The 22,409-nt window shown below is 41.1% G+C and overlaps 1 protein-coding gene across 3 annotated transcripts in view; it reads right to left on the bottom strand.

The window, feature by feature from the left end:
• Window positions 1-941: 941 nt before the first annotated feature.
• LOC100385986 (acyl-CoA synthetase medium chain family member 2B) overlaps window positions 942-22,409 on the bottom strand; it is a 28,809-nt gene continuing 7,341 nt past the window's right edge. Inside the window, exons 3-14 of one of the 3 annotated variants that reach the window (XM_009009265.5) lie at window positions 19,125-19,335; window positions 14,828-15,035; window positions 13,371-13,514; window positions 11,736-11,886; window positions 9,905-9,984; window positions 9,575-9,698; window positions 8,145-8,225; window positions 6,927-7,028; window positions 4,879-5,006; window positions 4,659-4,758; window positions 2,652-2,771; window positions 942-1,148 (exon numbers count right to left, since the gene is read on the bottom strand). In XM_009009265.5, the coding sequence (XP_009007513.2) occupies window positions 1,044-1,148; window positions 2,652-2,771; window positions 4,659-4,758; window positions 4,879-5,006; window positions 6,927-7,028; window positions 8,145-8,225; window positions 9,575-9,698; window positions 9,905-9,984; window positions 11,736-11,886; window positions 13,371-13,514; window positions 14,828-15,035; window positions 19,125-19,335 (1,554 nt within the window). In that variant the 3' untranslated portion in view covers window positions 942-1,043. The remainder of the gene's footprint in view (window positions 1,149-2,651; window positions 2,772-4,658; window positions 4,759-4,878; window positions 5,007-6,926; window positions 7,029-8,144; window positions 8,226-9,574; window positions 9,699-9,904; window positions 9,985-11,735; window positions 11,887-13,370; window positions 13,515-14,827; window positions 15,036-19,124; window positions 19,336-22,409) is intronic. The other 2 variants (XM_009009267.5, XM_009009269.5) reach the window with 2 other exon arrangements.

The raw sequence follows: 22,409 nt of genomic DNA, 5'->3' as shown, positions 1-22,409 counted from the left end.
TAGCATCACCTACCCAGTCTCTCTCCATGGATGCCCCAACTCACAGCCCATTGGAAGCATACCCTTACCTCATCCCTGCCTTTCTTTGTTTCTCCCAAAGACTATTGTCAGGATCTTGGTTTTAAAATTATTATTTGATTCTAGGAAGAGTAAATGGCATCAAAAACATGAGCTATGGGTAGCTGATAACTTTGAAAGTGCTTGTGTTGTTCTCACAGTTATGATCTGAGGTCTGTAGATGCCACACAGAGGTGAAACAATGTGGTATTTATAATGTGTCTGGGTTAGTGCCTGGCACATGGCAAATGCTTAATAAATGGTGATTTCTCTCTGATCCTGACAGTCCCAAGTTTTGGGATGACTTGGGGATGATTCTAATGTCCCAACCCCACACACAAGTCTTGTCTATCTGTGGAAGTATTTATAAGTATCCCTCCTTTCTTACCTCTCTCCCATTCTTCCTGTCTTCTATTATTTTTCTTTATCAGTTTCTCTTATTACTTTTGTTTTTTTTTAAATTTTCCTCTTCCTTTCTCCCTATCTCCCTCTTTCTTATGTTCTTTTATTCTTTTATTTATTATGTTCTTTTATTCTATTTATTTCTTATGTTCTTTTATTCTTCTTTCTCTCTTTATTTCTTTCCTTTCTTCGCTTTTTCTGATTCTCCCTCCAATTCTCTTTCTTCTGTCTTTTCTGCCCCACCCCCTCATCATCTCATCTTTCTTTTATTCCTCCTTCCTTTCTCCTACCCTCCCTACTTTATTTCTTTTTTCAGTTGCTTTCCCTTGCCCTTTTAATATTTCCCTGGCTTATTTTTCTTTCCTCTTTTTCTGTTACACTCTCCTTTTCACTCTCTCTCATTCCTTTTCTTTCTTCTTTTAGCAACTAACATGGGAATGTTTTGTGCTAATAACCAAGGAAAGACAAAAATTGCATTCATATTCTTTCATAAAGAATCTCATATCGTCACAGGAAGGCCAAGGGCCCAAAGGGAAAAGAAAGAAAAAGAAACGAGGAATCCAAATGAGTGCCTCTTAGACGTTTCACTGGGCACGGGCTCGTCCGGACTTCTTCCATTCCTTGTCTCGAAGCTTGTCTCGTTGAATTTTCCCTGTGATATTCTTGGGCAGGTTCAAGACAAATTCTATCTGTTGAAAGAAAATCAGTCCAGGGTGGGTCATCTGTGACCATCTGGGCTATATAAGAATCTAAGGGACTCTAAGCTCAGCATGGTGGCTCTCACCTTCTACTCTAGACTTATTTTTTTTTCTTTCCCTGGGACAAGCTCCTATCTGGGACCCAAATTCAATAACTGAGTTCTCCTGCCATGTCAACCTCCATGCCTCAGTTCTGTGCCCCAGAATGAAAACAGCTGAAAACTATGCTTTTGTCTTTTCTTGTAAGAACACTTTCTTTTTCCTATGGGGAGCCACCCTCCCTCCCAGTCCATGTCATGGGGTAGGGCAGTTCTCTCTCCCCCATCCCCACTGCACTTTCTCTGAGGATGACATGGAACTGACCAATCAGTGTGGCATTGCCCTGGCTACAAGGATTCATTTAATAATGGGCATATGGCCTAAGTTGGTCCAGTGAGAGTCAACCCAGAGACTTTTGTTGAGGCCTTTGGAGAAAACATGTTCATTTTCTACTGGAGTTTTCTAAGCTTCTAAGAATATATGTTTGGAGCTGATGGGGCCACATAGAAAAAGCATTTCAGTAAATCAAGCCACTACAAAGGAAGGAGAGTCAAAGGGCAAAAGAGATAGATATGCCTGACCACATCTTAGGAATGCCTGCAACCAGCCATAATGAAAGCTTTCCCCACCCGCAGACTTTTCAACTGTGTGAGCAATAAATCTCGAGTTAGATTTCTGTCACTTGCACCTGAGCATTGCATAACCCTGAATGCTATAGCAAGAACGCAGTGCAGAGAATGGGAATACAGGCAAGATATTGGCTAGAACTTATTCCCTTGAAAGCATTTGGCATTTAATTCAGAGTGAGTCAAAAACTGAAGTCATTTTTCAGGCATCAAGATGATTGCTAGATTGTCTTTTGGGGCTTTCTTGATCATAGTCAGGAAGACTTTTTTTTTTTTTTTTTTTTTTTTTTTTTTGAGACACTGAGTCTTACTCTGTTACCCAGGCTGGAGTGCAGTGGCATGATCTCGGCTCACTGTAACCTCCACCTCCAGGGTTCAAGCAATTCTTGTGCTTCAGCCTCCTGAGTAGCTGGGATTACAGGCATGCATGACTATGCCTGGCTAATTTTTGTATTTTAGTAGAGACGGGTTTCACCATGTTGGCCAGGCTGGTTTAGAACTCCTGACCCCAGGTGATCCACACCTTGGCCTCTCAAAGTGATGGGATTACAGGTGTGAGCCACTGTGTCTGACCCAAGAAGATTCTTTTGCTTTTCTTTTCTTTTCTTTTTCTTTCTTTCTTTCTTTCTTTTTTTTTTTTTTTTTGAGACAGAGTCTCACTCTGTCATCCAGCTTGGAGTACAGTGACACGATCTCGGCTCACTATAACCTCTGCCTCCAGGAAGACTTTTTAAAATTAGAGGGCTGTCCTCCTCCTCAGGAAGATAACTATAACAGGAAAACAGTCTTTCGCTCAAGTTTGAGTGACTGGGGAGCTCAAAGGCCTTACCTTTCTTGGGTACTTGTATGGGGCTGTCACTGACTTCACATGCTGCTGCAGCTCCTTGGTGAGCTGCTCTGGGTCATGGGACAGGAACTGCGAGGCCAGGACCACAAATGCCTTCACCACCTGCAAAAAAGGTGAGGGCCAAGAGAGAAGGGCTTAGAGTGTGTAGTCATCTCCTGGAATAATGTAAAATTGACTTTAAGACTTCCATTCCCCCTTGTATCTCCTTATTTGCATCTCCAGTGATCCAGGTCAAGGGAAAGGGAGAAACTGGGGACAAGAATGAGGTTCCAGCTCTCTCTGAACTCATTTATCAGATGAGCAGGTGGACAATAGATTGAGACCAGGCTCGCTTCATACTCCAAGGATAATAGAGACAGATGAGAAGAAAGAAGATAGAGGGGGAGAAAAGAGAAAAATAGACTAAATATCATAACCTTAAACAATGTGTTTAACTTCTCCAAACTTCAGTGTACCCATCTATAAAATGAGGATAAAACTACCATATTTAACTTATGGTAAATAAAATGAAATCATATATGGCAGGGCTAGCCCAGAGTTGGCCACACAGGGTTTTCTCAGTAGAGAATCCCCTTTTGGCCTTACTGCTCAGGGGTTCACATAATTTTCTGTGTGATGTGTTCTATGCCTACTGGAGGTATGATAGTACCTGGCTTACACCCCGCGGAAAGGTACTAGGATGCTGATACACACATCACACCTTCATCTTTTCCTACACACACATCAAAGTCCATTAGACCCCATCTGAGCCTAATCCTATAACCCTGGCTTTATAGGGGTCTTTCTTTTTCCCTTTTTTTTTTTTCCACTGTGAACCCTGTGGCACAGGAGCTCTATCTTTTGACCCAAATCCCTCCTCTGTTCCTGTGGTAAAGAATCAAACTGAATCAAATACCAAACAACAGGATAGAAACCTTCCAGCCTCATAAAAATAGACATTTTAGGGTCTATTTTGTTGATGGTACTAGGCCTTGTTCCAAGCACTTTACTTTCTAAAAACTTTTATTGACTCATAATATTTGTACATATGTATTGGGTACAAGTGATATTTTGTTACATGTAAATATTGTAATTATCAAGTTAGGATACTTGAGGTGTTCATCACATCGAGTATTTATATGTGTATGTGTTTATATTTGTAATTTATGTTTGTATGTGTTGGGAACATTTCAAGTCCTCTCTTCTAGCGATTTTGAAATATACAATACATGGTTGTTAACTATAGTCACCCTATTCTGCTATTGAACATTCAAACTTATTGCTCCTATTTAACTGTATGTTTATACCCATTCACCTACCTCTCTTCATCCCCCTCTTTCCCACCCACACACCCTTCCCAGCCTTTCATATCTATCCCTCTACTCTTTATCTCCATGAGATCAACTTTTTTAGCTCTCACTTATGAGTGAGAACATGTGATGATTATCTTTATGTGCCTGGCTTATTTCACTTAACATAATGACATTAACGACCTCCGCTTCTCTCCATGTTGCTGCAGATGACATGATTTCAGTTTTTTTAATACCAGATAGTATTCCATTGTGTACATATACCACATATTATTTATCCATTCATCCATTGAATACCTAGGTTGATCCTATATCTTTGTATTGTGAATAGTGCTGCAATTAACATGAGAGTGTGGACATCTTTTTGATATGCTGATTTATTTTCCTTTGGATAGATAACCCAGTAGTGGGATTGCTGGATTGTATGGTAGTTCTGTTTAGTTTTCTGAGAAATCACCATAATCAAGTAATTAACTAATATGAGCACATTTAACCATCATAATAATCTCTCATCTTACAGATGGGGAAACTGAGAAACAGAGAGGCCAAGTAGCTTGGCCAAGGTCACATAGCTAGTAAGTGGCAGGACAAGAATTGGGATTCAGAGTGTTCAGCCCCACAGCCCCTGTTCTTAAACCATCATACTACACTGCCCTTGTGTTCATATTTGTTCACCCCCAGACTACTGCTTCCCCATCACCTCTCCTCGGATGGGATCTGGGCTGCTGATCACAGCTGTCTCCACCACGGCAGGGTGCTCCATCAGCGCATTCTCTACCTCCGAGGGCCCAATCCGGTACCTGCAGAAGAACGTGTCTTTTACAGAAGACTGGACATCCAACCTCTAGGCTATCTCAGAAATCTGGAACAAGCAGAGTAAAGACCCAGATTTCCCTTCCCAACCCAGAAACCAAGCTCACCCGCTGGAGTTAATGATATCATCTGCCCGCCCCAAAAACTGAAAATATCCATCTTCATCTTTGATTCCCTTGTCTCCAAGGAGCCAAAAGTCCCCTCGAATGTTGGCTGCTGTCTTCTCAGGATTGTCCTGGTGACCACAGAAAGACAGAGTCATTGTGCCTGCAAAGCCTAAATCCCCTGCCCTGGGGCTGCCATGAACAGATGTCATAAATGTTAAAACTGTATGTGTGAAGTACATAACTTGAACATGGCAGACATGCCCTGAACCAGCCAATCCTAGGCCACAGGTGGAACTGGATCTTTCCCATTTACTGAAGTTATTTCACCCAGGGTCTCTCAGCTACTCCTCTAAGTCCAGTCTGATGGATATTATTGATGTATTTGTTCATCTATGCTTAGGGCATTTTCCCCAACTGATTCCATCTCCCCTTTCATAGATATCCTAATCTCTGCTCACCTCATAGCACCACTCAAAGCTATCATTTTGATTAAGTACTTTTCTTGGCTTCTTTGTTAAATCTGAAAGTTCTAAAGACGTTAGCCGGGAGGTGTCAGGGATCCTGGCTAATGTGCGTATTTCTACAATGGCTGGGTCCCTCTATTCAGCTAAGGCACTTGCTTATAAGTAATGAAAAGGCTTGAGCTTTATCCCTTGTCAGTGTATCTTCCTATCTGACTCAGGTATAGGGGCATGGGCTCCAGACTGGAAGTTCAGTTACTGGATTATGTGGTGTCATAAAGAATTCTTAGGCAGATCAAAACCCAGACTTACTCTGCTAGCTTACTAGCTGACTTTGGACTACTCCATCGCTGGCAATAGAGGGACACTGATGATTAGAGACACCAAGAGGCTCTTCTGAAGCTAAACAGCTGTTACAGAAGCCAGAACTGAGACCAGAAGCCAGATTTCTTGGCCACTGGCTTGACTTTCTCATGGCCATCATGCAGCCTCTATGGCCTTAGGAGTCTGCCAAACAGATGCCTCTGAGTCTATTTCCTTTTCTATCCAATGGGGAGAAGCCCATGACTTAGTACCTCACTGGCATTTGGAAATAGAGTGGGACTGTGCACAGGAAATGCTTGGAGTAGAGCACAGTGTGGCCCTGCCCTGATCTCTGAGGCTCAGTTTTTCTCATCTGTATAATGCAGATATTGAGATCTACAACAATTCTTTTATTTAACATACTCACAACTTATAGATGAAGAAACTGAGACATGAGAGATCAGTAACTTGCCCAAGATCATGCAGTACATAGTAGAGCAGGGTTTTCAACCCCAGCAAGCTGAGTCCAGAACTTTATAGGGTGGCTGGGAGGATTAAACGAGTTTAAAGTTTTAATGAGTTTAAAGTTTAAAGAGTAAATGTTTTATAGGAAAATGCTTGCCTTGTGGTATGCATTCAATAAATGGTAGAAAGTACTATTATTTGATTTACTATTTGTTTAGTTTATATCTCAAGGGTCAGAAGGCATGCCCTTGGGTTCTTCTCTGCCCACTTTCCAATTGTTGTGAGCTTGAGCGAGACGTGTAATCTCGGGCTCTATCAACCTCACCTGTCAAGTGAGGTGGCCAGACTCAAGGATTATCTGTCTTTACCTTCCCAAGATCTGAAGACAGGGATTCCTCTAACTAGATGGTGACGTTTCAGTGTAAAGTTCCTGGCATGGCTCTAAATAAGATCAATGGCATGGAGCATGGGGATAACACCTAAGGGAGAGGGCAAGGCTGCTCTCGGGGAAATGATGCTGTGTATAGTTCAGGGTCAATAATATTTTCAGCATGAAGCAAATGGTTCTTAAGGAGTCTAAGGGCTAAATGAAGAAAAATAAGTCTTCCAATGAGATCACATTGATAGGCTGAGGATGGCAAGGCTAAATAGCCAGTCTTTTCTTCCGCTAGCAAAGCATGCATTCTTGAAAACTGGACACTCTTTGTCTCTCCACACCTAATGCCTCTTGGGAGTTTTAGAGCATTTGGCCTCCCTCACCCCATTTAGCACTCCCTGTCCTCACTGGGGAACAGAGGAAGAGGAGCACAGGTTTCTCACCACATAGCCACAGAATATGCCTATAGGCTTGATGGGTTTGATCCTGATGCCAATGTCTCCTATTTCGCCAGGGGGCAGGACATTGCCCTTATCATCTATGACCTGGAGAAAGAAGCAAATTGGAAGAATGATCCACAGAGCAGGAGAGGGCCTCAATGGCAGCATAAGATTGATGCATTGGTCAAATGAAAGACCCTCTTGCTCTACTGGAGACAAAACAATCAGAAACCAAGGGAACCCAAGAGTCTTAAACTCAGATCTCTGCTCCATCTGCCTGGAATGGTTTAGGTGAAGCCTTTTATTGAAACTGGCCCAGACGCACCTGGGGAGATGATTTTGGCTGTAGGGGCTCAGATAAAATAATAGCCTCCCCTTTAAGATCTACCTCACCTGTGGACTTAGAAATCAGGCAGCTCAAAACTCAGATTTACTCTGCTACCTTACTAGCTGACTTCGAGCTACTTCAACTCTGTGCCTCAGTGCTTTTACTTGTAAAACAGAGATACTGACAGCTTATTTCACAGGATTTTTATAGGAATGAAATAAGATACTAAGAAAGGGATTTAGCAACTGGTTATCATAGTGAATGGTGTGGCAAATAATTGCATATGATAGTGAATAGAGTCTGAGTTACACTTTAGATATATAGAACTATACACACAACAGATACACAAACACAAATTCTAGTTCTCGAAAAACAATAAGAGAAAGCAGTAAAACTTTAGCTACAACATATTTATTATAGTTTTTTTTATAGTGAAAACTGGTACATCATCCCTTGGTCCAATAAAAGGCATAAAAAATGTTAGATACATACTATTTACTACAATATCATCATTAAAAATCATGCTGCAGATTGGTATTAGTTGAACTGAAGAGATCATTACCTAAATTGTCAAATGATAAAAGCAGGTTACAAAATGTTATGTCAAGATTCACCCCATTTTTGTTTTTAAAGCATATATCCTTGCATACTGTCAGGCTAATTTGCTAGATATTCAAAGTGGGTCTCTCTGGATGGTAAAAATATAAATAATTTCCCCTTTTCCTTCTTTATTCTATCGCACACTCTCCCTATCCTTCCTTCCTTTTCCCTCTTTTCTTATATTATCTTAATTACTTCCTATTATTTTTAACTCAGTACACAATGTAATAAATAAATCACTGAAAAATCAGTGTTTCCCCTAACTTCCTCCCTCCTTAATGTCCCGAGCAAACCTGCACATCATAATTGGGAATAGCTGTTCCCAAGTATCCTGGTTTGGTTTTCATTGTCTTCGAAACGATGCAAGTTAGTCCCTGTGAAAGAAGCAGACAGATCAGCAAACCTCAGGAGGAAGAACAAGGTCACAGAAAAAGCAAAAATTTCTGCAGAGCAGGTCCTGACACTGTCCTGAACTTGGCCTACACTTGGTGGCTCCCTCCCTCCACATTCCCTGGCTCTCTTCCTGTTACTGGAACCACAATCCTATGGGCTTCACTAAACTGTTTGTTCAGGAAGTGGACCTAACAATCACATTATATAATTGCTTTTACGGGGAGCCAGACTTCAACATGACGGAATGGATACCCATACCCACTATGGATATGACACTGTGGTAATTTTATTTTTAATTTTTGTGGGTGCATAAGTGTATATATTTATGGGATATATGAGATGTTTTGATACGGGCATGCAATGTGAAATAATCACATCCTGGAGAATGGGATATCCATTTCCTCAAGCAGTAAAATAGGCTTTTAAGAGTATCTCCCACGGCAGTGCCAGTTCTGCTTGAGCCCTGAAATAAACCTCCCCAACAGAGATGTTGGTGTCCTTGCAAGCATATCCTAAACATGTCCTCCTCTGAATGGCTGGAGACCCCTACCAGGGTATGCTTGCCACAACTCCATTGTCCTTATTCATATTTGCAGAGCTCTTCCTGACTCTTTCACAGCACAGAGCTGCTGTCAACTCTCTGCAGGAGTTCTTCCAAGGGTACTTATTAGCCAAAGAAGGATGCAGGGTAAGAGAGTGTAGAGTGAGAGAAAAGAAGTGCTGAGAGTCACAAGTAAGAAGCACTGGGAAAAGGAGAGAGAGTTGGGGAAATGTCCCCCATGTAGTTTTGATAAGTAAAATAGCATAGAACAGCATAAATCCATATTGTGCGCGTGAGACCTGAAGAGTTCCAAGAAGATATCTCAGGAGGTGCAGTAAAGCCTTGCTGGGCTCTTCTTCCCATTCTTCACTTCAATCTAAGCAGCTTTGTACAGTGCTTGACAGGTTTGATAAACTTTGGTCTCTGATAAAATGTTTCCCCATCACAGAGGACTTTTCTGACTACAATACCTGATTTACCCACTCCTCACCCTATCTCATCTGCTTTACACTTCCGTAGCATTTCTCACCACCTGCCATGCTAGATATTTCTTAGGTTATTGTCTCTTTTCCCAGATCCCACTGGAATTCAATCTCTCAGAAAACAGGAGCTTTGCCTGTTTTGTCCTATGCTGAATTTTCAACACCCAGTGCCTGTCCCATCGTGGATTCTCAATAAATATTTCTCAAATAAATGAATGATAAATGGTGGCTAACATTTTTTATTGTCAAAGAGACTTCTGAAGCCCAAAAAGTGCACCCAGCCCAAGGTTCCCCTGGGAACAGGTACCGTTTCTGTCTGGCCGTAGCAGTCTCGGATGTCCAGTCCTGTCTGGGCCTTCCAGTTCCCCAGAATTTCTGGAAGAAGAGTGTCCCCTCCAGTTAAGCAGTTCTGTAGATGGGGGAACTTGTAACTGAAGAAGAGAAATAAGTGTTTCCCCTCAGCCTCCCTGGAACCACAGTCCACCCAAGCCTAGAGCTGGGTTCTGGGTGCTCTGATGATGCAAATGGCTTCATGGGGCTATCTGCGTGAGAGATTCAGACAGATAGGCATGCATGTATGTGAGGGAATCAGAGGGATGGGGCCAGACTCTCTTACCAACCCTCAAAGCCCCATCACCTGGAAAGATCCTGCTGAAGCAACATCCGGTAAACAATGGGGGCACCCAACATGGTTTTGACTGGGTAGCTGGACAGTGTCTGGAAGAAGAGAGCCAGGTGACACACTGGTCACCAGGTCAGATGCCAACTTCTGGCTAGGCACAGTGGTTACAATTGTGAACTATGGAGTTGTAGAGATATGGATTAAAACCCTAGCTTGTTTGCTGTGCCTGTTTTAGGTTAAATGAGCCCCACAATTTTCATGCACCCTGAAGACACAAATAACAGGGAAATGAATACATATTATGGTAGTGAAAAAGCCTAGGACTAATTTGAAACATTTTTGTCAAATCTTGGCTGTCTGTTCTTGCTGGTTTAAGACTTGCCCTCATTAACACACCCCAGGAGTATATCAACCCCCAGCAACCAAGGGAAGTAGATCAGCTGCTTGTGCACAGCAGCTGTCTTGGTTAAGTCCTTTAACCTTCTGTAACCAACTTTGTAATAGGCAGATTGTTTCCAGCCTTATTTCCCTGAAAATATTTTTTGGGATATATTTTAGATATAAAAGTTCTTTGAAAAGTTAAAGGCATCTACAGACATTTCAAAACAACTGCTACAAAAAGACCTAGTACTGAATACTTGCCATGTCCTGTGTTATCTCATTTAATTTTTACAATAAACTCATGGAGTGTGTACTATCATCCTTATGACACAGTGGGGAAACCCATGATGTACAAGGTTAAGTAACCGCTCCAAGGTCACCTAGTCAGTGGGCAGTGGGATCCTTATTTGCAGCATGTATTCCTAACTGTCATATAATACAATCTCCATCCCATGCTTTTCTTTATGCAGAATATTAGTAGATAATAGACAATAATCTATTAAATATAATTTTCTCTTGCTACAACAGAAAACAGACTAAGACAATCCTCTATTACAGTAATTTATCTGGGACTGAGTAATTTATAAAGAAAAGAAATTTATTTCTTGCAGTTCTGGGGGCTGGAAAGTCCAAGGTCAAGGTCAAGAAGCTGCACCTGGTGAGAGCCTTCTTGCTGATGGGAACTCTGTAGAGTCCCAAGGAGGCTCAGGGCATCATATGGCAAAGGGGCTCACGATAGAGCAAAACTGGCTTTTTATGTAACAACCCACTCTCCAAAATTACCCCACTACTATGATAACCCATTAATCCATTAATCCCTCATGAGGCCCAATCATCTCTTAAAGGCCCCACCTCTTAATACTGTTACATTGGGGATTGAGTTTGTTAATGAAAAGAGTCAAACTCTGTAAAATACTTGAAGAGATTTATTCTGAGACAAATATGAGTGACCATGGCCAGTGACACAGCCCTTAGGAAGTCCTGAGAACATGTGCCTTCAATGGTCATGGTGCATCTTGGTTTTATATATTTTAGGGATACCTGAGACTTCAATCAAGCATATTTAAAAAATACATTGGTTTGGTCCAAAAAGGTGGGACAACTTGAAGCGGGGCTTCCAGCTTATAAGTAGATTTAAAATTAGCTAGACAGTATGCAAGGATATATGCTTTAAAAACAAAAATGGGGTGAATCTTGACATAACATTTTGTAACCTGCTTTTATCATTTGACAATTTAGGTAACAATCTTTTCAGTTCAATTAATACCAATCTGCAGCATGATTTTTAATGATGATATTGTAGTAAATAGTATGTATCCACTGCTTTTTATGCTTACTGAACACTGTTCACCACATGGCAAGGGTTTAGCAAAAATTAGATGAATTGAAACAAACTACAATAAATTGAAGTGTGCAAACCTTGGGCTCACTCTGAATAACTGATGCAAACTGGATCCTCTCTTACCTTTAGAATAATCAGTGGGTCAAACTTTGGCAAAAGATGAACAAATGCGCATGCTCCTGTTGCCCAAGACTCGAATGAGCCTATGAAGTTCAGTATCCAGCCTGTGTCTGCTATGGTCCAGAATACATCAGAGGCTTGCAGTCCTGACCAGCTGAAAACACAGACAAAACACATGGACATATAGGTGGGTGAGTGCTGACCTTAGGATGTGTGGGACGCTAAGGTATAGGAGAGGTGAGGGCGTTGTGTCTGCAAAGGTGTGTGTGTATCTGCCTGCAGGTTTGTAAGCATATGTCTAACTCTAAGTAGGAAGGGGGAAGGAAAGTTGTTCTATCCATACATCCTGCATCAACAGGAGATGAACGTTCAGAAGGTGTGACCTCAGCTGTTATGACTTAACATATAATTGGATCTCATTCTCATTTTAACCCCAAAACTTAGTACAGTTTGTGGCATGCATGTGGTCACCACCCAGAAAATTTTTACTAACAAAAGGCATCTGCATGACTAACATTCTAACAGATGCCTTGCCAAGTTCAAGTTTGGCTGAATAGAACTTTGGTTCTCTTTTCTTCAAGTACCGTGAATTGCCCACACAACTGAGGGTCTTACACTAAGTGAACTTGTAACTTTTTTTCTCTTCAGGGCAGAATAAAAGGTTCAGGCCTTTCTTAAAGTAAGAGTGATTTAGGCTAGACATGAACAACCTCCTTGTGACTGAGAACTGCCATAGTAGATCTTCTTTGCTGAAGATGATTAATATTTTCAGCTCTGTAGGGAAATTAGATCATAGTATAAGACCTCTAAGTCTCACTTTATAGCTGCGAAAAGTGAGATCAAGACCAAATTTTTTTGGGGGAGGGGAATTTAATATCTTAGTTCTATATAAGTAATGTATCCCCAATCTTTTAGAAACTGTCTTTTACTGTAGCTTTTCTATTGAATAATTTTTACTAATTTATTTAATTTGCTGTCACTATGGGCTCATAAAAGGAACATTTACACTTTCTAATTTTTACGTTAAAATACTTCGCCATTCTAATAATAAAATTAACATGGAAGATGGAATCTACTAAAAAATCCTGAAGATTTATAGTTATCATTGCATGAAGACCTTGGCACAGTGTTTCCTGGTTCCACAAACAGGATTAATGTAGCAGTGAAAAAAAAATGCTCAACTATGAGGTCTGTGATCCAGAAATCCTGAGACCTTTATTCACAAATTCGTTCAATTATATCATTCACTTCAATGAATTTGCCAAGTAATTTGCCTCTGACAAAAAGTGCCCTTTGGAATGTGGGTAGCATCAAAGCAAATTGCCAGCATACCAAAGAACAACATAGAGATCAGTCTGGGGAAACGCACGTAAGCCTTTTTCTAGTTATTCACCCTGCTAGGGACATGGCTTAACACATGGAAGAAGTTTTGAGACCCTGTGTTATCTAAAAGATATGTCCCATTGAAGATGGCTGAATACCCAACAGATGAAGCCATGTCTTCTTTAGCTTTCCTTCCCAATTTTCTTTCTCAGGAGCACAAGATGGTAGCCCAGCCCAGGAGCATTGGATTTGAACTCAGAAAAGTCTTCAGGCCTGGTCATGCAATTTTCTGTAGAGAGAAAGAGTTCAGCTTACCCAGCATCCATCTTGGCCTTAAGGCCCAGGCTCGAATGGGAATGTTCTGCCATCTTGGGAAGACCACTGGTCCCACTAGTGAAGAAGATGGCAGATGTTTCCTGGCTTTCAGTCACCACACAGTGATGAATGGTGGATGCCTCCCTGACAGAGACACAGATTGTCATTTTGTCAGATCTAGCCTGGACACTCGATGTCACAGTGACCCATCTTTTCTCACCACCAGTTGTGCTGAGAAGGGCAAGTTGATCGACCCACCTCAGAAGGAGGCTATTGAGTAGTTAAGATCATGGGAGTCTGAGTCCATCAGAGTTGGTTTGAAAACCACTACAGTTTAGCACTTTGTTATCAATGCAACCTTAAACTAGTTATTTAACTTCTGTAAGTCTCACTTTATATCTGCAAAAAGCAAGATCAAGTCTTATAGAGTTACTGAGAAATTGAACTCCACCACCAAAGAAATGAGCAATTTGCTTAGCAAGAACTCAATAAATGCTAATCTAATTGTTGTGGAGAGCCCTGGCATGACACCAAGTGCACAGGAAGTATGGAATTAATATGAGTTTTCCCAGTACTTTATTGACACCCTCCTCTATTCCCTGGAAGCACCTACACGTCTCTTGGACATCTCCAGTGTCCTGATTTTAAGCTTTAAGAGCAGGCATCTTGTTATTTATTTCTATGACAGCTACCTTAAAGACAATGGCATTAGAAAGGAAAAGCTGAAGTTACCCTTTCAAGTGTCCTGTTATATGTGTCCCTAATAGAAGGATTTCAGATAAGTGAAGAGAAAATAATTAGTACAAGCAGTCTTGTTGTCAACTTCAGAAGGACATATGGAGAGACCTCTGCCCTTAATCAGCCTCGCTTAGAGATACAGACGTAGGGACAAGAGCCTAGAAACTTGGTATATCTGCCATCTCTTGGGCTTTCCCTCATGGGCTTTGGCCTCACCCTTGATTTAAGTCATAGTTGCAGTAAATATTTCTGTGTGGGTTTCAACTCACTTGGTGTTAACACCATGTTGTTTCCAGTGTGCACCTCAAGCCATTCACTTTGTGCCCCATAGTTTCTGTGTTTTACCATAGCATGAAACTCTGAGTCACTCTTCATGCATGTGTGTGCAGCCCAGAAGTGTGGAGGCAATAACACCCTTAGGACAACCCTCAGCCTGTGGGCCTCAGATGCTGATGGGTCAGTGCTTGTCAGTCCCTTAGTGGACAATCCTGGGAGGCATTCTGTGTGCTGCTCAGAAGGCCCAGGCAGATCAAACCCCATTTAGTTCTTGCAATTACTTGATTAAAAACCCTTGTATTAGCTCTTGTTTCTTCCCAGCTTCACTTTTCCTAGTCCCATGCTCTGCTTCCTTTGCCTCCTCAGTAAAACACCTGCACCTAAGTGCTTGGCTCTGTTTCCAGTTTTATTAAAAACCCAGGCTGAGACATGTAGATACTCACTTTAGTAGTTTCTTGAAGTTCAGCCACCCATCGCAGCTTTTCTCAGACACCAGTAGCTTAATTCTCAGAGAAGGACATTTAGATGCCACCATGTCCACTTCTTGGACCACTTCATCCCCAGCCACAATAGCCTTGGCCTTAGACATCTGCAGCCTATACAGGATGTCGGCGGATTTCATCTGGATGGTCCCAGGCATAAAGACGAGGCCTAAAGAAGCCAGCAGTTTAGAGAATTGGAAAGGATGGTTTTCTTTGTCCCTAGAGAAGCCTGATAAAAACGTCCAGCAGGGAGCAAGTGGGGAAGGAGAAGATGGGGAAGTAATGACCAAGGAAGAGTGTCAATAACAAAGGGGACTAAGGGTTAGGGAGTGAATGAAACCTAGGATATTCCCTGGATTGTCAGAGTCTTAAAGGGCCCTACTGAGACAAAGAAAAGAAGCTGAGTTGCTAGTGTCACACTGTTGACAGTCTAAGACATATACATACAACTCTCCTCACCCACTCTCCTCAAAAAAACAAATTTTCTACAGGACTTTGCTGTATTCAAAACTCTCATATGATAATTAAAGAATCATAAAGAAAGGCACTTAGAATTGTCTGTGGTCTTGAAACATCAATAGCTCTAGGTCCTGGTTATTTCTCCAACCCTGGGACACTAAATGCATTTTTCTTAGATGAGTGTGCCTTTAGTTTTACATGTATGTGTATATACAAAAAAGAGTTGTATATATTTATTGGGTACAAAGTGGTGTTATAATTTTGAAGACAATGTGAGATGATTAAATTAAGCTAATTAATGTATCTATCACCTCAAATATTTAACATTTTTTGTGATGAGAATTAGAAATTTACACTCTTAGTGAAATTTTCAGTACTCAATTATTAACTATAGTTAGCATGCTATGCAATTTATCTTTAAAAATTAGACTTATTGCACATAACTGAGGTTTTTATACCCCACGATTATCACCTTCCTATTTTTTGTTCTTATTTACTATCTTAATGAAATTCCTTTGATTTTTAAAATTTTCTGTAGAATAACTAGACTTAGGGCCAGGCACAGTGGCTTATTCCTGTAATCCTGGCAACTTGGAAGGCCAAGGAGGGTGGATCATTTGAGGTCAATAGTTTAGGACCAGCCCAGCCAATGTGGCGAAACTTATCTCTACTAAAAATACAAAAATTATCTGGGCATGGTGGTACACACCTATAATCCCAGCTACTCAAGAGGCTGAGGCAGGAGAATTGCTTGAACCTGGGAGGTGAAGGTTGCAGTGAGCCAAAATTGCACCACTGCACTGCAGCCTGGACTACAGAGGGAGACTGTCGAGAGAGAGAGACAGAGAGAGAGAGAGAGAGAGAGAGAGAGAGAAAAGAAAGGGAGGGAGGGAGGGAAGGAAGGAAGGAAGGAAGGAAGGAAGGAAGGAAGGAGGGAGGGAGGGAGGGAGGGAGGGAGGGAGGGAGGGAGGGAGGGAGGGAGGGAAGGAGGGAAGGAAGGAAGGAAGGAAGGAAGGAAGGAAGGAAGGAAGGAAGGAAGGGAAATGAGGGAGAGAGAGAGGGAGGGAGGGAGGGAGGAAGGAAGGAAGGAAGGAAGGAAGGAAGGAAGGAAGGAAGGAAGGAAGGAAAGGAAATGAGGGAGAGAGAGAGGGAGGGAGGGAGGAAGGAAGGAAGGAAGGAAGGAAGGGAGAAAAGAGTAACTACACTTTCATTTTTTATGAAGCTTAAACCACATGCCCCACCTATTAAATTGCTTTTAACCTTAGCTCACTTCCTTCTAACTCTTAACACTTTGGGATTCTCACTGCACACCTGTAAATATCCTCAAATGTCTCTCTACCATGATGGTCATATTGAGTCAGACATGGAACAATAAACACATTTCTTCCTCTGAGTTCTCTTTTCCTTCTGGATATAATCTCAGTATGACACCTTTCTGTCTGGCTTGTTCTCTCTTTCCATGAGCTTCCAAGTTCCTGCAATTGGTTTGGTTGCCTCTGGTAGTTTTGAATTCCTAGCTACATTTATGTCTTCCTCCTTACTCACTCTCATGCTCAGCCCATTGTCCCCAGAATATCAAGTGGGTGGGACTTTTAGTTGGGATTAGGCTGTGTGCAAGCAGAGGTGGGAAGGGCCAGTTTTTGAAGGACGCTGTTGGAATTTCTTGAGGTTCTTTTTTATACCACTGTACTTCTCATCCTTTTAATTTAAAGGTTGATGATTCTCAATTTTCCATCTTCATCTCAGATTTTGGACCCTTAAGTCCAACTTGTCACTTTTTGAACATCACATGGACCTCTTGGACTCAACAAGCCCAAATTGAACTTATCATCTCTTCCTAACACACCCGTGCCTCTTCCTATATCTGTGTTCTTCACACCAGTAAAAGACAGCACCATCCACCCACTTGCTGAAGTCTCTGTGACTTCTCTCTCTCCCTGGCGTCTTCCTTGAAAAACCTTGCCACTAGTTTCCCCCTAACTGTCTATTAAATCTACTTGTCTCCATTTCTACTACCAAAACCAAATTGAAACCATCATCATCCCTTCATCTCTTATCTGAGAATTCCACCCACTATTGCCTTCTTCATCCTATTCTCTATTGAGCATCCAATATGACTATCCAAACAGAGGATGATCATGTCACTCAATGCATCAGTGGTTTGAGTGTCACTGAATCCATCAGTCATTTCCCATTTACCACTGGATAAGTGTCTACAACTCTTACCATGGCCCACAAGGCACTGTCAATTTAGCACTTGGCCATCTTTACATGTTCATTCTATTGCCACTACTTTCTTTTTATGGCCTGGACTTTAGGCACACAGATATCCTTTTAGATTCTTTCATAATTTTCAAGCTTCCCTCCCCTGTGACTTTGCAACTGCCTTTACCAAAATTATGACACCGAGGACAATCTGACATGGCCTACTTAATCGTGTTTCTAACCTCAAAAGCTATCTGTCTTTGCTCATTCCTGGGCATAGTCCAAGCTAACTATATGAGGAATCCAGCTTATAGACTAACTTTAAAACAAAAATGATAATAGCTCCTTCCTGAAACTAACTGCCTCCATGCTTGGAGATTGAAACTGCCTTTGGAGAAATAACAAATTGGTCACAAGGCTAGAATTATAGTTCAGGAGTCATGGAGTCAGAGGTCACAAGATTTGTAACCTCCTCAATTTCTCCTATAGATAACATCATTATGGTAAAACCTAAGACTAATGTTTGAGGTGTTTTTCAGACCTTGCATTCTGATGGACCAGCTTGCACTACCCAAACCAGTAACTGATACCAAGAAACTAACTCAGCCATTTCTGTGATCTCTGAGGAGTTGACTCAACACAAGAAGACAGCTCCAACACAGGATTTCATCCCCGGCCAACCAATCAGCCTTTCCTATTTCCTATCCCCCTGAATGCCAAAGCATCTTTGAAAAACACTAGTCTCTGATTTCCTAGGAAGGTGGATTTGAAATACATCTTTCATCATTCAACTTAGTGGTCTATGCAATAATTAGATTCTTCTCTACTGCAACTCCTACTGTTTTCAGTGTTTGGAGTTTCTGGGAAGTGGGCAAGAAGAAATCTTCAGATGATTACATCTTCACATGTGCTGTTCCCTTTGCTTGGCACAGCCCTCTCTATCCCTTGGCCAAATCCTACTCATCCTGCAGATCTCAGCTCAAATATCACTTCCATTGAGACTTTGTTATTCCTCACATTGGTTAGTTCAAGTCTCCTTTTAGACAAGGCATTGGCAAACTTTTTCTGCAAAAAGCCAAATAGTAAATATTTTAGGTTTTGTGGATCAGACACTCTCTTGTTCCAACTACTCAAGTTGACACTATAGTGCAAAAATGGCCACGTATAATATGGAAACAGGTGGGCATAGTTGTGTTCCAGTAAAACTTTACAAAGACAAGCTGTGGGCAGGATTTGACCTGCAGGTCACAGTTTGCCAAATTTATTTTTATAGATTTTTCTAGAATTCTCATGGCACTTATCATAATTGTGATTAAATACTTATCTGTGCAATTAATAGTTTAAGAGCTTTCTCCAGATGTCTGCAAGCCCCATGAATATATAGACTATGTTTCTGTTGTTGTTGTTCACCTGCATAAGTGCTTGGCACATAGTTTGCTTAAATGAATGGAAGAAGGGAGATGTCTTTCTTCACATGAGGGAGGACAGCATGCTTCAAGGAGGGAAGTTCCTTTGGGAGAGGTGGCTGCATTTCTCTGCTATCAGTGTTCTTCACAAGGAAGACAGTTCTCTGTCCAGGTAGTCAGTTACCAACCTGCTCGAATGCAGCCCAGTACCACCAGCCCCCACTCAGGTACTCGGGGCAGCACCACTGCCACACGGTCCCCACGCTGCAGGCCACAGGCTTCCGAGAGGACGTTGGCTGCCTGCTGGCTGATTTCACTCAGTTCTCTGAAGTTCCACATCACTTCCTTTCCATTCCCACTTATCCACCACAGGGCTGGGCCTGGGGGTCGCTTGCCAACCTGAGGGAAGAGAAGCCCTGCTGATTAGGTGGCACTGGTACACAAGCAGGTAGAATAAATTCTGAGTCTTGGGATTGCCAAGTCAGTGCTTAGTAAGCTTTTTAAATCTCAGCACCTCCATACAGTCTTAAAAAAGATTGAGAACCCTAAAGAGTTGTTATTTATATGAGTGATATCTATCAATATTTACCATAGTAGATATTAAAACAGAATTTTTATAAATGTATGCTTTTAGAAATAACAGTAATAAACCCATTATATATTAGCATGCATACTTTTTTATAATGATAAAGAAAGCATACTTTTCAAAATAGAGAAATGAGGAAAGTGGAATTAGTTTATTTATTTATTCTGCAATTCACTTTAATGTCATAGAATAACATCAGATCCTCTCACCTGCTTCTGCACTCACTCTGTTGTGAGTGCCAACACGTACCTTCTGGAAAATGCTATTGTATACTTGTGAAAGAATGAGAATAAAAAGGCAAATATCACTTTAGATTTATTTATATATTTATCTCTGTCTATTTACTTATTTTTTAAATTGTGTGGTAAAAATACACATAACGTTTCCAATTTTAACTATTTTTAAGTGTATAGTTTAGTGACATTAAGCACATTCTCATTGTTATGCAACTGTTACCAGCCATCATCTCTAGAACTTTCTCATCATCCAAAACAAAAACTCTGTCCCCATTACACAATCACCCCTTATCCTGTCTCCCCTTAGGCCCCGATAAACACCATTCTACTTTCTGTCTCTATAAATCTGACTATTCTAGATACATGATATCGTTTGAATATTTGTTCTTTCCAAGTCTCATGTTGAAATGCAATCCCTAGTGTCAGAGGTGGGGCTTGTTGGGAGGTGATTGGATCATGGGGGCAGGTCCCTCATGAATGGCTTGGCACCATCCCCTACGTGATAAATGAGTTTACATGAGATCTAGTTGTTTAGAAGTTAGTGGCACCTTCTCACTCTCTTCTCACTCTTTTTTCTTGCTCCTAATCTTGCCATTTGTTGTGCCTCCTCTTTATTCATCTTCCACCATGATTGTAAACTTCTTGTGGGCCGCATCAGAAGCAGAAGCCAGCGCCACACTTCCTATACATTGTGCAGAACTGTGGGCCAATTAAACCTCTTTTCTTTATAAATTACATGGTCTCAGGTATTCCTTTACAGCAACACAAGAACAGTCTGGTACAGAAAATTGGTACCAGGAGTGGGATATTGCTATAAAGATATCTGAAAATGTAGAGGTAACTCTGGAACTTGGTCATGAGAAAAAAATTGAAGAGTTTGGAGGGCTTAAGAGAAGACAGAAAGATGAGAAAAAGTTGGAACATCTTAGATACTGGTTAAATAGTTGTGACCAAAATGCTAATAGAAATATGGACAGAGAAATCCAGGCTGACCAAATTTCAAATGGAAACAAGGAACTTATTGGGAACTAAAGTAAAGGTCCCCTTTCCTATACTTTAGCAATTAACTTGACTGCATTGTTTTCATAGCCTAGGGATATGTGGAAGTTTCAACTTAAGAGAAATTACTTAGGGAATCTGACAGAAGAAATTTTTAAGCAACAAAGTATTCAATATTTGACCTGGGGCTGAGCATGGTGGCTCATGCCTGCAATGCCAGCACTTTGGGAGGCCAAGGCGGATAGATCAGAAGGTCAGAAAATCGAGACCATCCTCACCAATATGGTGAAATCCCATCTCTACTAAAATACAAAACACTAGCTGGGCGTGGTGGCATGCACCTATAATCTCAGGTGTGTGGGAGGCTGAGGCAGGGGATCTCTTGTACCAGAAGGGTAGAGGTTGCAGTGAGCCGAGATCACACCACTGCACTCCAGCCTGGTGACAGAGCAAGACTCTGTCAAAAAAAAAAAAAAAAGAAAGAAAAATAAAGATTTGACCTACAAGAATAGATAAATAATGGATGGATTAGACATATATATATATATATAGCAATGGAATATTATTTCAGCTTTTAAAGGAAGGAAATTCTGACCTGTGTTACAACATGGATAAACCTTGAAGACATGCTAAGTGAAATAAGCCAGACACAAAAGAACAAATACTATATGATTTCATTTATATAATGTACTGTATTAGGCAGTTCTTGCATTGCTATAAAGGAACATTTGACACTGGGTAATTTATAAAGAGAAAAGTTTAATGGGCTCACAGTTATGCAGGGTGTACAGGAAGCATGGTGACGGCCTCAGGAAGATTACAATCATGGAAGAAGGTGAAGGGGGAGCAGGTGCACCAAATAGCAAGAGCAGGAGTGAGAGAGAGAGAGCATGGGGAATTCCACATATATTTAAACAAACAGATCTCTCATGAAGTCACTTATAACCAAGGGATATAAGTGCTAAGTCATCTGTGTGGGACCTCCCACTATGATCCAAACATCTTCAACCAGCCCCCACCTCCAACACTGTGGATTACATTTCAACATGAGGTTTGGAGAAAACATGTATCCAAACTATATCACTTTGTTCCTGACCTCCCAATTCTGATGTCCTTCTCACCTTGAAAAATAGAATAATCTCTCTTTAACAGATTTTTTAATCTATTTGTTGGTAGATATTTGGGCTGTTTGACCTTCCAGCTACTGTGAATTAAGCTACTGTAAAAATGTGCGTGCATGTGTTTCTTGGAGACTGATTTTAGTTTTTATGGGTGTATACCCAGAGTGGGAATTGCTGAATGGTAATTCTATTTTTAATTTTTTGAGAAAATGTCATATTGTTGTCCATAATAGCTGTAACATTTTACATATCTATCATGATGCATGAGGGTTCTAATTTCTCTGTTTTATTGTAAAATAGACTCTTCACATATTCCCTAAAAGAGACTCATGTATTCTCAGGGGTTCCCAGATCATGGTTTGAGAGTAATGATGCAAAATCAAAGAGAAAACACGCTGGCAATTTTATTAGATATTTCAGAATTTGCCTCCATCAGAGTTCTACCACTTTGTGGCAACACATGAAAGTGTCTGTTTCCTCACAGCCTTGCCAATAGAGTTGTTAAACTTTTGTATTTTGTCCTTGCTCATT

This window comes from Callithrix jacchus, chromosome 12 (assembly GCF_049354715.1).
Source record: "Callithrix jacchus isolate 240 chromosome 12, calJac240_pri, whole genome shotgun sequence".
NCBI lineage: Eukaryota > Metazoa > Chordata > Mammalia > Primates > Cebidae > Callithrix > Callithrix jacchus.
Note: the sequence above shows the minus strand (reverse complement) of the source record. Positions and strands in the feature narration are given on the sequence as shown.